We start from the raw sequence: 13,912 nt of genomic DNA on the forward strand, positions 1-13,912 counted from the left end.
GTTCTTCACCCCAATGCCCTTTTTGTAAATTCATCTCATATCCCGTTCATATAAATAAACGTGACTTAAGAAAGCGATAAGATTGGGTTATCTAATCCATGACTATAAATTATATTTTTGTTATGTTGCAAAGTATTTGACCCTGTCTGAAAACAATTCAAGTCGGATTCATCTGTAGTTGTTTAACAGAATACAACGTGTGCGTCAGATAAAAGAAAATGCATTCTGGAACGTTAAAAGGTATGACCCAATGATATAAATATGGAATTTAGGTTAATCTGAGCCTATTAATATTTGCAGTCAACCTAATATGATCAGCATAGTCTCAATTGTGTTTAACAGTTTTAAGCTGTTCAGTAGGTATTGTAATATAAATAAATTTTAAATAAGACCATCTACACGTGATTGTCTTGAAAATGTAAAATGTTTTAGCTATCAGCATACACTGTATGTATTTAATAGTTGCTCTTACAACGCTTATTCGACGTACATATATTTGTGACTTTAATGGGACATTTTATCGAAAGATCAAGAAATGTAATTGATTACATGTCATCTAATCAATTACTCTGCCCCAAAGTGAAAAACTGTAATTGCAATTATTATCAATTTTTTCAGGTATAATTTTAATTTAATTGATTACATTTTAAAGTAACCTACCTCAAATCTGATGTTTACCTTATGCATAAATTAAGATATAGTTACTGGGAGTGTACTGGGATAAAAAATATAGGCTCTCCGGTGTGTTTGAAATACATCTACGAACTTGAAAGCATGATTGTTAATAGTAACACTATGCCAGTCATTCAAGGATTATTCGGTGTCCCGGATGCCGAGTGGTCTAAGGCGCTTGAGTGTACAGATCACTGTCATTTCACCTTTGAAGGCGTGGGTTCTAGTGTTAGGTTGAGACAATGTGGGTATGTGTGAAAGCTTGCCAGTAAATTTCCATGGGTCGGTGGTTCTTCCCAGGGCTTTCCTGGACTTTTCCTCCATCAGATAAACTGGCCGCCGTGTATAGCCTATCATGTGATGAAAATGACGTTAGACCCACAACAACAGCAATGGTGACTACTTTGCACTACCGGAACCTAGTATCCTGAAGAAAGCGGAAACTAACTCTTCACAAGATACCATAAACTTGTATCACTGGCCTTTGCTGTGAAGACACCAGAAATTTAATTTAGGGCCTTGTCGATGTCAGAACTTTTTATTGAAAAAGGAAGTGTAAACAACATTGTTATTGTTCAGTATTCAAAACTTAGCAAGTGATATCGAAATATACCGGACGTACATGGTAAATGTTTATATGGGCGTGTCATGTAGCAGAACTATTCATTAGTATTAATCCATTTTACCGAAGGTAAGATTAATTTACCTCTTTCTCTTTCCCTGTCTCTCCTTCTCTCTCAGATTTTTAATGATCAACAATTTAAATACGATGTTACCTCCTTCATTTAACTCGAGTCAGTGCCCATAAAAATGGCCGGAGAAGGTACATTGGTTTCCGAGTACGCTAATCCGAGTCATATCGTATTACCTCGTTTAAAATTATGATTTTAATGAATACAGATTTCACCTGTAAATGCTTTTAAAGGGATACTGTGCACGTTTTTGAGTCCCTGCACATATTACTGCCTTTATATTTTAACACTCCGCTACCCACACCTCCTTTGGGAGACACTGCAACGAAACTCGGAAAGAAACAGTAACTGAAACAATTTTAGAGCACATTGATAACTTGGTTAACCTAGGAGTGACTTTAGAACTAAATAAACTTGGGCATATTTTTTGGCAAATAAAACTAAAAATAATCTGCAAAATATCGTGTATGAAAAAGTACACCCTCAAAAGAAAAGTAACTCGCCCACTGTGTCTGAAGCGAGCGATGTTTTTGATGAGGTCATTGACGAAGATGTTTTTGATGAGGTCATTGACGAAGATGTTTTTGATGAGGTCATTGACGAAGATGTTCAAGAACAGGCTAATTAAACAAATGCTTCTTTTACGTTTTTAAAACAAATTTATAATGTCCTGAGGTTCATCTAGGTCGGTCGTTAATTGTGCTTAGAAAACTAATAATTTTATGATGTTTCTTTAAGTATTAATTTTTATTGATGTGTTTCTGAACATAAACGTATCCACTTCCTGCAGTAACTCACAAAATGCACGCAAATGAGATTGCGAAAGAAAAGATGATGGTTCGAACTTCGATAGAAACCGAAAAAGAAACTGGAGCTGTTCGTACAGGTAACTCTCCATCTCCCTGTCCTGTTCATAATTTGATATTTGAAACGCATAAGGAAATGTTTTGTTTTCCACACAGATCATTTCATTCTTTCCTCTCTGTCGTTACACAAAGAGTACAGTGTGGCTATATTTAAAAAGAAAAGAAATGAACACAAATACCCCCTCAAAAAATACGAAAGCAAAAAGATAAAATGAAAACAAATAAAAAGCAAGGGATAAAGTATCCGGAATGACCTATTATATGATTGACGTCATTACTAATACAGACCAGTCAATGAACCACTTTATTATAACCTGTACATCTGGACAGAAACTTTATACGTATACCATTTCACGTGGCTATTTTAAAGCATTTCTATCGAAATGTGATATCAAAATGAATCAGTATTTATATGATAATCGAGAAGTTCATCTGAAAACTTTACGTGATGTTAGATAGCAGCAGAGAGGGCCAATTTTGGGGCATGTCTTTTTGAAAATAGATCATCCTACGAAAATAAAAACGAAAATACAAGGTCAGTAACGTAAAACCGAAGCCTCTGACCGACCAAGATTTTCTGTAATTGGGTTAGCTTATATTTTTACTTTATCTTTGTAGACCGCTCCAGTGGCCTAGTAGTTAGAGCGTCCGCCTCGGATGCGGGAGGTCGTGGGTTCGATCCCCGATCGAGTCATACCAAAGACTTACAAAAATGGTACTAACAGCTGCCTCGCTTGGCGCTCAGCATTAAGAGGTTAGTGTTAGGACTGGTCGGCCTGGTGTCAGGATAATGTGACTGGGTGGGACATCATACTACATGTCTGTGGTATGATTCCCCAGTGCTAGACATCACTATAAACTATCACTCTGCAGATATCGTAGCGATATGACTGAAAAATCCAAATCCAAATCTCTCTCTCTCTCTCTCTCTCTCTCTCTCTCTCTCACACACACGCATACACACTTTATCTTTGTCGCTCGTGTTTTCAAATCGTTTATCCACCCGGACACTCATTGTTTGTCGTCACCCTCCCAGCTGCTGTTTCTTAACCAAACATTATGTCAAGACCTTCATGATATCTCGACCGAGGATCGTGCAAATTTATCGTTGGCGGTAGCTTGCGCAAGTGAAAATAAGTTTTTGAACTTAATCATATCCTTATCCCCTGAACACCAAGTCTCATATATATTTCAGAGTAAGTGTATCAACTCCATTAAACACAACTAAAATATTGCAGTTATCTCTAATCCATTTAGGTATTTGTGTATATCGCTGAGTAACATACATCACGTCTGTGTTTTCGTGCCTGCTTCGAGAAAATATCCGAGCTGGATTTGATTGTTTGTCCAGCATCACATATTAATATTAATGAGAATATTAATAAATCCATAGAGGTGATCCACAGATGGGCTTCATCAATATCTGTGGTAAAATCAATAATATCATTACCATCCTCGTCCAACAATTTTGCATTTTCATTAAAATCTTTAAGTACATAGTGACATCGCTGATCATCTACGGATGGTGCCACTAAATACAATGTATACCACTCCAGCCATCTCATTATCAGATTAAGTAATAATTGCGTCTTACCAGATCTAGATGGACCTATGATAATTGCTCTTATGTAATTTTATAGCGCTGGATGATGTTTGGCTGGATCTAACTTTCGTGTCGCTGAAAAATCAATGACATCCATGTTGTACAAATACAACAAATAATATGGATTTATTTATGTGCTCGATGCAGAGCATCCACCCCTACCAGTGGATTAACAACAATAATAACAAAAAATAAAAGGCGTGCACTTACCGGCAAGTATATAAAATGTGGTACAAAAAATACAAATTTATTTCGTCTCGTATGAAGACAGGCGGTGATCTGATCGCTGCTTCACTGGGAAAATTACCAGGAGCTCCATGGGCTAAATACCCGGGAGAAAAACTTCTTCATGGATATAATTATTGTGGTCCTGGAACCTGACTTGATATCGGACTTGACGAGGGAGATCAACCAAGACCTGGAGAGTATCCAATAAATGCGATTGATCAAGCATGTCACATTCATGATGTAGCGTATACAAATAAGGATTTACAACAACGACATATTTTAGAAGTGAAGTTGATTCACTCGTTGAATTCCATAAAAAATAAATCTCTCAGAGAGAATCTTGCTAGCCTCCTACTAAAATCCGCGATCAAAGATAAACGAGTATTGGGGGCCGGTAATTAATCAACCGATTATTATTATAGCCACAGAGGTGTTTCCGCGTCATGATAAATTCAGCATCGAGATCAAAGTCGCGTTTATTTTTATTTTGTCACATTGTTTATAACCAGCTAATTTTTTCTTACTATATCATCTCCATTGTCGGCAGTTTGATTATTATTTTCTGTGAAGTTTCTGACTCGAGACATTGCAAGATAAACTAAGTTGGGCCATTCGATACGGTTATCAACAATCCAAATATTAGTATCCGAAATAGTTAATCCTCATGACGAAGGAATCGTTATAGCATATCCTAGAGTCCATGGAGTTTTGGCCAGGTACAGGTAGATTTGAAAACTTTACTTAATGTAACAGAAATAATTGTTGTTGAAGTGTATCACGAACTATCTTTCTACTTACAACTATCAAATCATCTGTTCTCCACATATTCCAAAAATCATTCATAAGAGTTTCTGAAATTATCTCACGCATTATTTCACATTGAATATTATTTGGTTGTAGTCTGATTAATTTCTTAAGCTCTCTTAATTCTCAATCAAGCGCTCTATGATCATCAGTTATTTTCTCATTATAATCTACAATCTGTTTTGAATCATGCGAAGACAATCCAACATAAGGTGGCAGTTGACCATGGTCACCACACATTATCACAGCAGTAAATTTTGTCAACAACCGATCAAGAAATATTTGTAATTTCTCCCGCGACACTGTACATATTTAATCCCAGATAATAATCTTTGGAATATATTTTTCACTCATTCGTTCAGGAGACCATTTATCTCCCTTCCATCAGAAGAATCTGTGATAAGTATGAGATTTAACTCCTCGTTCGTTCATTTCTCTGGCGAGTCTATGTGTCTATGTGTAGAGGCTAACACAATTATATCAAGTCCACGAAATAGTTTAATCGCACGAGTTATTTTACTTGAACCTTCCGGTCCATTGAGATAAACAGTTTTATATCTGGTCGCATGATTTGTCATCGATGGTGCTGATAATACTGATATTTGATTGTTTTCACGATATATATTTTTATACTCAACATTAGCTGTTTCATAGTAGCTACGTAATTGTTCTCGTTTTATTCTCCATCCACCCCATGATGATTCAGTGCCGATATTTAGTTGTTTCAATTGATTTATATGTTTCTTGTCGATATAAAATGAATATGTTGCTACTCTGACAGCGAGTTTAGGAAATCTGTTCACCATCAACAGTAGGTTTATTGATATGTACGCGAGCATCGAAGAGCTTAAATGAGTAAACTGCGGTGACTCACAACTGTACTTAATTTAGTTCCATCTGACATATCAGTTGTTTCTCGGCTAATGCAGGTATACTTCTTCGTTCAGTCTAGTTTAGCATCATCGGTAACTAATCGACAAGAACATGGTTTATGATCACGTGAACCACCTTGTGTGAATTTGCCAATCATCTTTCTACCGAGATCTTTAGAGAGTTTATTCTCATAATTGATTTTATCTTCATCTTCATTGGGATCCAAACATAGTTTTTTTCTCCTCCGGTACCTAAATTTGTTTCTGTGGACAATATGATATTATATCCTTGTGAAAATTAAACCGAGTTGGTTTCCATGAATTTTTCTCTCTAGCAAAATGAGCTGCGACTGATGGAATCGTAAAACAATTACTGAGTAACTTTTAATGATCACTGGTGTATTTCGACTCAAGATCTTTCAGTTGTTATGAAGAAATTCTGTTCGATATATCTCACAATTAGGTCTGAAAAACCGATCGAATTTATTTTCTTCGAAACAGATACTACCATCAGTTTTAGTTAATTCGTCCTTATCCTCTTTAGACTTTGAAATAACCACACTGTTACTGTATCATTATTAATTAATTCGTTAATAAAATCAAATATATTTCCTTGATAAAATCTAACGGTTCTATCTCTTGGAAATATAGTTACAGCAGAATTCCAAGCATGTGCATTATGATCAACGATATTTATCGGAGCTCCTTTCCATAAATATTTCGGTTCGTATAATACTTCTCCTGTTATTGTTTTTACCATTATTGGGAATTTTAGTATTGTTTCTACCTTAGCAGCATCATTTATTGTAGCTCCTTTATCTTTGACTGATTCTACCCGTTTGTTTATTTTTTCACGTCGTGGATCTGTTAGTTCATTTCCACGTGTTGCATTTGTAAAATGTTCCATTACTCGTTCTGCAACGCAATTCAGTTTATAAAAGTTGTATTGGCATGAGATCTACTGTATTAGGATTTCATTTATCGGACTGATTGCAGAAATAACTGAAGTCACATGATACGCTCATTCATAATACGGTTTGTCAATACCAGTCAACATTCCTGGTTTGGAATTTCTTTTTAGCGTAATAATTTTGTACTAATCGAAAAGGGTCTTGTGATCGATCATATTAGATAATTAAAGAAGATTCTTTCAATAATTTACGAGTAATTACACAGAGTCAGAATTGCAGAGTTGGTTGTTGTTGTTGTTGTGGGGTTTAACGCCATTTCTCAGCACACGATAGGCTATACACGAGAAGCTACTGGCAAAGCTGGTATGACTGGCTGTGATGATAAGGGAGCAAAAGCAATTGTATCTACAAATGTAGAGACAGGCAAAGAAATAGAATTTCAATCGACATATGCAGCTGGAAAATTCTTTGATATCTGCAGGTATTCAATACACCTTGTAGCAAATGACATAACCAAATCAATCGTATTCGAAGAAATATAAACAAAAGGTAATATTTCAGTATCTCCCGATTGTGTTAGATGCAAACACTCCAAATGAAGGGATATAACTATGTCAAGGACAGCTCTCACCGGTAGAGTAATTAAGTAGTTACCCCGTTTGTTACTGAGTAATAACCTCAGCGATTATTTGTTTTTGGCATCGTAACTAGTATACGGTAATTTAGCTGTTAGTAGATTAGCGTATTTTTGTAAATAATTCAAATTAGTTGAAGGATTTATAACTTTTTAACTTCGTCAAGGTAGAAAGACAGTTAAGTCACGCGTTACATTTATGTGTACAATACAGCTAAGTCATTTTTTTAGATCTCTATGCAAGATAGCTGTAACCAGATCTGCATGTATGTTTCACCCAGCAGAAATATATGTGCGATATTTTATAATGTGTGTTTTGGAAATGGAAATGACTCCACGCTGCAGTTTACAACAATTATGATTTACTCAGTGTAATGATCATTGTAGGAATCCAGCAAAGGTAACTAATATACATAAACATATATCAGCAGAGATGGTGCAGTACTGGCGTTGATGATCTGCTTGTGAGGAATTTTAATCAGATTAATTCTTTTAACGATATCAATAATTCCACTGATAACATCTTCTCGTTTTTTCTAATATCATCAATATTCCTCTGCACTATCTTGATTAACTCTGAAAATGATGTAGGATCTCTGATAACACCTATTCGTTGATTAATCGTTTCAATGTCTGACATAGCTGTTTCAATATCGCCGAGTTTTGTGTTAACTTCAGAGAGTTTTAAGTCACCAAACTACGGTCTTTTAAAGAAATCATCTGTGATTTTACTGAGATTTTGAAAACTTCTACTTAGCATGGTTAATTTTTTCTTATGGCATCTTCATCGGATGTTGGTTCTCTTAAAACAACTATTTAATTTCCATTCATGTTGAGTTCACCTGGCATTGAATCACCGGTGGATCATAAACGATTAGCAAGACTTTTTATAATTTCATTTCTGATACATTTGAGTCTCTGATTCTACCGCCGTCAATACATACTGGAATGTTATCCATGGTAGCACAGATAACTCTACGAACCATGTCGACCCATTTAATGTTATTCGCCTTTAAAACACCGTATTTATCCTGAAAGATAACAACTTCATCCCGGTCAACTCTAGAGAGGTTCATAATATCAACAAGATCTCCAGTCGCGTAATTCGACAAATAAACATCATCTTTTTTTCTTCTTTCTTGTCATTGATAGAAAATCTTCCACAAATATCAACCATGATATGATTAGTAATTATTTACAACATAATCCGTGTACGCATAAACAACCTTATGAGGTGCATCGGAATATTATGACACAGCGTGGAGAACAGCTTTTACTTCAAGGCCACATATTGGCGGTTCATTTATTGTCTGTGTTGGTAATGTTGAATAGCAGACGGAAGTGTTTTGAAATCCGCCGACATACTTTCAAAATTCTTTTGCTGACGCCAGTCCATAGGATTAGAAATAAATAATTACACGTGGATCAGTCGCGTATGCAACTCAATGAATACCTGGGCCAGAACTTCCATCGAGATTAATGATACAGGTTTCAACACGGTTTGCTTGTTATCAAAATTAGACATGCGAAGAATCAGCGAAGCATCCCTGGCAGTCTTAGACCCTTTCCCTTTTTCTTTCGTGACCTGTTGCTTTCTTTAGTGCCATCCCAGCAGCAGTTTCAACAGCACCAAGTTCAGCTGCTTTTCCAACAGCTGAGTCTGCAACGGCTATTAACGCTGACACAGCTGCAATAATTGGAAATATTCCACCCGTCTTGACTGTGTCGTTAATGTCACCCACAGAAAGATTAAGTCGAATGCCGGTCTTGATTGTTAGGCTCTATTTAAGTACTTGAGGTGACGTTCTGTCAGTGATAGTTTATTTGGACCACCTGTGATTTGATCATGTTTTAGTTCTGTTTTTGTTCCGCATGTATTTACTGATTTCGATTGAAGCTTTTTAATCTGACCAGGAGTCAGACTGACACTAACATGATGATATGACATGTATAACATCATGAGCGATTTAGTTACATGTTTTCCACTGGGGCATCAATAACTCTCCATCGTCCACCAACACTTTCAAGTAAATTGCTTTATCTGAGAGAATTACAGCGATTGCTCTGTAATTAGCTAAAGCTCCTCTTAGCACACGAGCTTAACGGTGTATATCAACGACAGATTGTCTAAATAATCCAGGTGTTTCAGCGAAAAGTAATAAATCGGATACAGCATTGCAAAATCTAGTTGTGATATTTGTAGACCAGAATCAATATTTTGATCAAGTCCCATGAATGTCATCAAACGTTGATATGCACGTGCTACATGATTATTCTCAAAAATCAATAATATATCTTCGGATGGTTCTTGATGTCCATTGATTCTCAGTGAAATAACAAGGTTGTCAAATATCATTATACTGTGTGTTTGTGAATGTACCAGGTTTGTAAAATATCATTATACTGTGTGTTTGTGAATGTACCAAGTTTGTAAAATATCACTATACTGTGTGTTTGTGAATGTAACAAGTTTGTCAAATATCATTATACTGTGTGTTTGTGAATGTACCAAGTTTGTCAAATATCATTATACTGTGTGTTTATGAATGTACCAAGTTTGTCAAATATCATTATACTGTGTGTTTGTGAATGTACTCTTGCAGCATCTTGGAAAGTAACAAATATATGTCGCGGTGCAGAAACACATTGTTGGGATGCTATCAGCCATGTGAATAAACCATTAGTGTTACTTTGTACACTACCTGTGGTCATTGTCAACCATGATAATATTGATTTACCACTTGAGTCCATAAAGGAGAGCAACCGTTGTTCTTCAGCGTATGATGGTATCATTGTTGGCATCCACAATGAAAGTGCTGTCAACATTACTTTACCTGCATCACCGATAGGGTGCCAGATTGCATCATCATCGGTAGCCTTTCTTACAAGTACAACTGTATGCTTGGCTCAGAAAATGACCTTTGTTACATTTCTGCAAAATACAACAATGTGCGAAATTATAATTGCACATGAAAATCTTCTTCCATCTTTCAGCACTGATTGACATGCTGCGAATTCTATGTTGAATTCTGGATTAAGGCTATTAATCATGTTTTACACATCAACATCAGCAGCGCCGGAATTGTTTCTTGGTCGTCTTATATCGTACTGTCTGTTGTCAGGGTGGTTAGTAGTATCCTTCATAAACATCATTGACGGACCCGCCGATCTTGAATAATCATTGCTGTATGGAGCTAGGCCAAGTATAGTCGTGGCAGCGTCGACGTTTTCCAGGCATGATTCAATGTTTCTTCCGTCGATGCTATACGTGGCATTATTGAACAATGCCATGATGCCATTATTAACAAAACCAACTCTAAGATCAGCTCCATATTCAGTATCATCGGTTTTTAGAATTTCTCCTTCTACTTAAATAAACGCTTCAGGGGGTAAGAAATATCTGTTTGTATCCTGAGCTTGAAGCTTAATTTGCCCACGCTGATTTGGCTCTCGTGCGTCATGAGAATAATAATGATAATCACGTACCGATTCATCCTTGAGAACTGGCGCATCCATGTTGAATACGGGTACAGATACACGTTTGAATATCTTTATTATACATGCTATCGTCTAACAGAAAGACCACTTCCTGCTATCAGACTTGCAGTTATATTTTTATTTTCTGACAGGGGTACACCAACCAACACTGCTAGTTTTTGATTTGCATCTTGATTTATTATTTTACTAACATTTGAGGGCATAACTTAAGTGTTTGGTAGTTTTACTGGCTGGGGTTTTCGTCGTGTTAATCGTGCTAGTCTATCCTTGATTGCTGAGAATGCTTTACGAGCAACATCACCAACAGCACCAATACCTTTATCACGAACAACGTAATTGATAATTGTTTTTAAATCGGTATTGCTTTTTGGGGCTACCCTTCTAAATTGACCCTGAACAACATCACCGAGTCCATCACCGTATATCACTTTGCATGTTGGTAATCGCGAATTTATCACCCTGACTATGATCGGTCCACGTTGAGCGTGTTGTATGATCATCTTATTTCTTGTCACTGATCTAATTGCATATACTTAATCATTGTGATAATCACCAACGACTTTATCAATGAGAAACCGATAAACATTAACGCCCATGATACCGCCGGTAAATAATCGTTGAAAAATTGCAGCTGCTTCATAGATGATTTCTGGGGAATTACTACCAGCTCGTTTTCTGCCAATCAGAATTTCTAGTCTTTCAACATAGGCAAGGACGTTGCTGGGACATGGAGTAAAAAGACCACTTCCTCGAGTAGCAATACCACTTCCAGTGGCACTGGGGCCACGATCTGTATCATAAAACTCTTCTTTATTTCCTGCTGCTGAGTCTGATTCCATTGTTTGCTCTACTTGCTGTTTAAATTCAGTAAAAATGTTATCATCCTTTTTGATAGACTGAAGATTATTAGAGACGATATATACACCTTTAATCTAATTTTCACGCTTCAGAGATTTAAAATATTTGGGTTTTACGTATTTCTTTCTTTCATAGTATCCATACGCGGCAATATATGCTATTTGTTCTGGATTCCTGATAGCACTAATACCTTCAGGCGTAAATGTATCTATAAAATTAAGTTTAGGTTGTGGCAGAGGCGCTTGTGGCTGTGGTGGTTGTTGTTGTGGCTTTCGTTGTAACCATGAAAAATATGTATCTATTCCATCGATAAATGTAATATATCTTATATCACTATCGCTGACCTGATCGACGTTATAATATATCCTAAATATCCAATTTTTTTTATTCACAGGTTTATTAGCATATTCGGGTTTTAAAAACATTTCTCTTTCATTAAAAATTGCAGCTGAGATTTTAGACAATTGATCCAGTATTTTAATACCTCTTTTGACGGCATTACTTTTGTCGGTAAATTTATTAATCACTTAAATTTTTTCGTTCATTTGTTTTGGTTCTGGTTTTGGTACACGATCCTTTATATCACCTATTTCAGCACGAGCTTGGTGAATACCTTCAAGTATTTCTCGCACTGGTTGAGCAGCAGCTATTTCACCTGGAAGTTCTCGTAGAATCTTTTTTTAAATTTTTTGTATAGTTCTTTCTGCAATTTTTCTAGTTCATTTAGCGGTTTGCTCCATCTTGGGATAAAGACCTTTGGTAACCTTTGTAACAGGTCCAAATAATTGTTCTGTACCCTCTGCAAATTCAACCCGAGACTCCTGACGCTCTTGTAGTTGTTGCTTGACAGAATCATGGACGGGGAAATATTTTTTAATTGACTCTAGTCGCTCTCGAGCTAATTTAGCTGTGTGAGGTTCCATTACTGATATAATAATGATTTAATTACTCACACACTCCAGCAGCAGAGAGGGTGACGACCAAGAAAGAGTGTCAGACGGGTAAACGAACACGCATCCAAATCTGAAAACACGAGCGATAAAGCAACAAAATGAGCTAACCCAATTAGAGAAAATCTCTGTCGGTTAGAGGCTTCGGTTTGACGTTATTGACCTTGTATTTTCATTTTTTTCGCAGGAAGCTTTATTTTCAAAAGAAGACTTGCTCCAAAATTGGTATGTTCACCCTCTCTGATGCTTAGAGTTTGAAAAATCTGGAACAGGGATGAACGCAGAAAGGATGTTTAATCCTCTGAAAAATAGGCTGTGTTCTTTGTATAAGAGCCATAAACACAATGATGGCCCATGATAAAATGTTTACTGTATTTTATTTCAGAAAGCGATCTATATTGAACGCATTCTTTCATTCCAAATTGCAAATAACACTAAAGTATGACAGGATGTCCGCAGAAAACGAAACAAAACACCCACCCCCTTCCCACAAAAGAACAAACTCTCCAAAGAAACAAACGCAAAGCACCTCACTCCCCACATAAAACTCTCCCAAGAGAAACAACCATAATCTACAGTAGATGTGTGAGCAAGATTCCAGGGTAATTGTATCACATTCTCAATTTCTACAATTTAGTGAGAAATGAAACGAAAATGTCGGTCCGATTAAAAGCGTCTGAGATTAGAAATTAAACCTTTCCTGTCGATTTCTAAAAATAGATCTTATAATAGAGACAGCAGCCCGAACGGCACAATGAGAACTCTTTTGATGCCAAGTAAATGATGTTTCTTGCAAATTCCTTTTATACTGCAAATCCGCACATGGCGGACAGAATTAAAACAATGAGTTCTGCAGCGATTTTTCATATAGCTAAAAATCGTTTTAATTGCTTTCACTTGTGCCGACCAAACCTGTATAACGTAGGACTCAGACCAAGTTATTTAGACCAATGTGCCGACTAAAAAAATGTAATATGATTCATACCAAGTTACTTAGATTAAGATGCTGACAAAACCTATATAAAGTAGGATTAATGTTAAGTTAATTAGATTAAGGTGCCGACTAAGTGTGTATGAAGTACGATTAACGTTAAGTTAATTATATTAAAGTTCCGACTAAGTGTGTATGAAGTACGATTAACGTTAAGTTAATGAGATTAAGGTGTCGAGTAAGTGTGTATGAAGCACGGTTCGAACCAAGTTATTTCGATTAAGGTTCCGACCAAACCTGTGTAAAGGAAGATTCAAAGCAAGTTATTTAAAACAACGGTGCCGATTAAGCCTGCATACAGTAGGATTCTAACCAAGTTGTTTAGATGACGTT

The 13,912-nt window shown here is 36.3% G+C and overlaps 1 protein-coding gene across 1 annotated transcript in view; it reads left to right on the top strand.

Moving 5' to 3' along the window:
- The first annotated feature begins 811 nt into the window (after positions 1-811).
- Positions 812-13,912, top strand: part of LOC149796193 (mucolipin-3-like) — a 46,824-nt gene continuing 33,723 nt past the window's right edge. The window contains exons 1-2 of the mRNA XM_089966145.1: positions 812-1,363; positions 2,155-2,250. Of these exons, the coding sequence (XP_089822271.1) occupies positions 2,166-2,250 (85 nt within the window). The 5' untranslated portion in view covers positions 812-1,363; positions 2,155-2,165. The remainder of the gene's footprint in view (positions 1,364-2,154; positions 2,251-13,912) is intronic.

This window comes from Sinohyriopsis cumingii, chromosome 7, assembly GCF_028554795.1.
Source record: "Sinohyriopsis cumingii isolate HCF-2022 chromosome 7, ASM2855479v2, whole genome shotgun sequence".
Lineage (NCBI taxonomy): Eukaryota > Metazoa > Mollusca > Bivalvia > Unionida > Unionidae > Sinohyriopsis > Sinohyriopsis cumingii.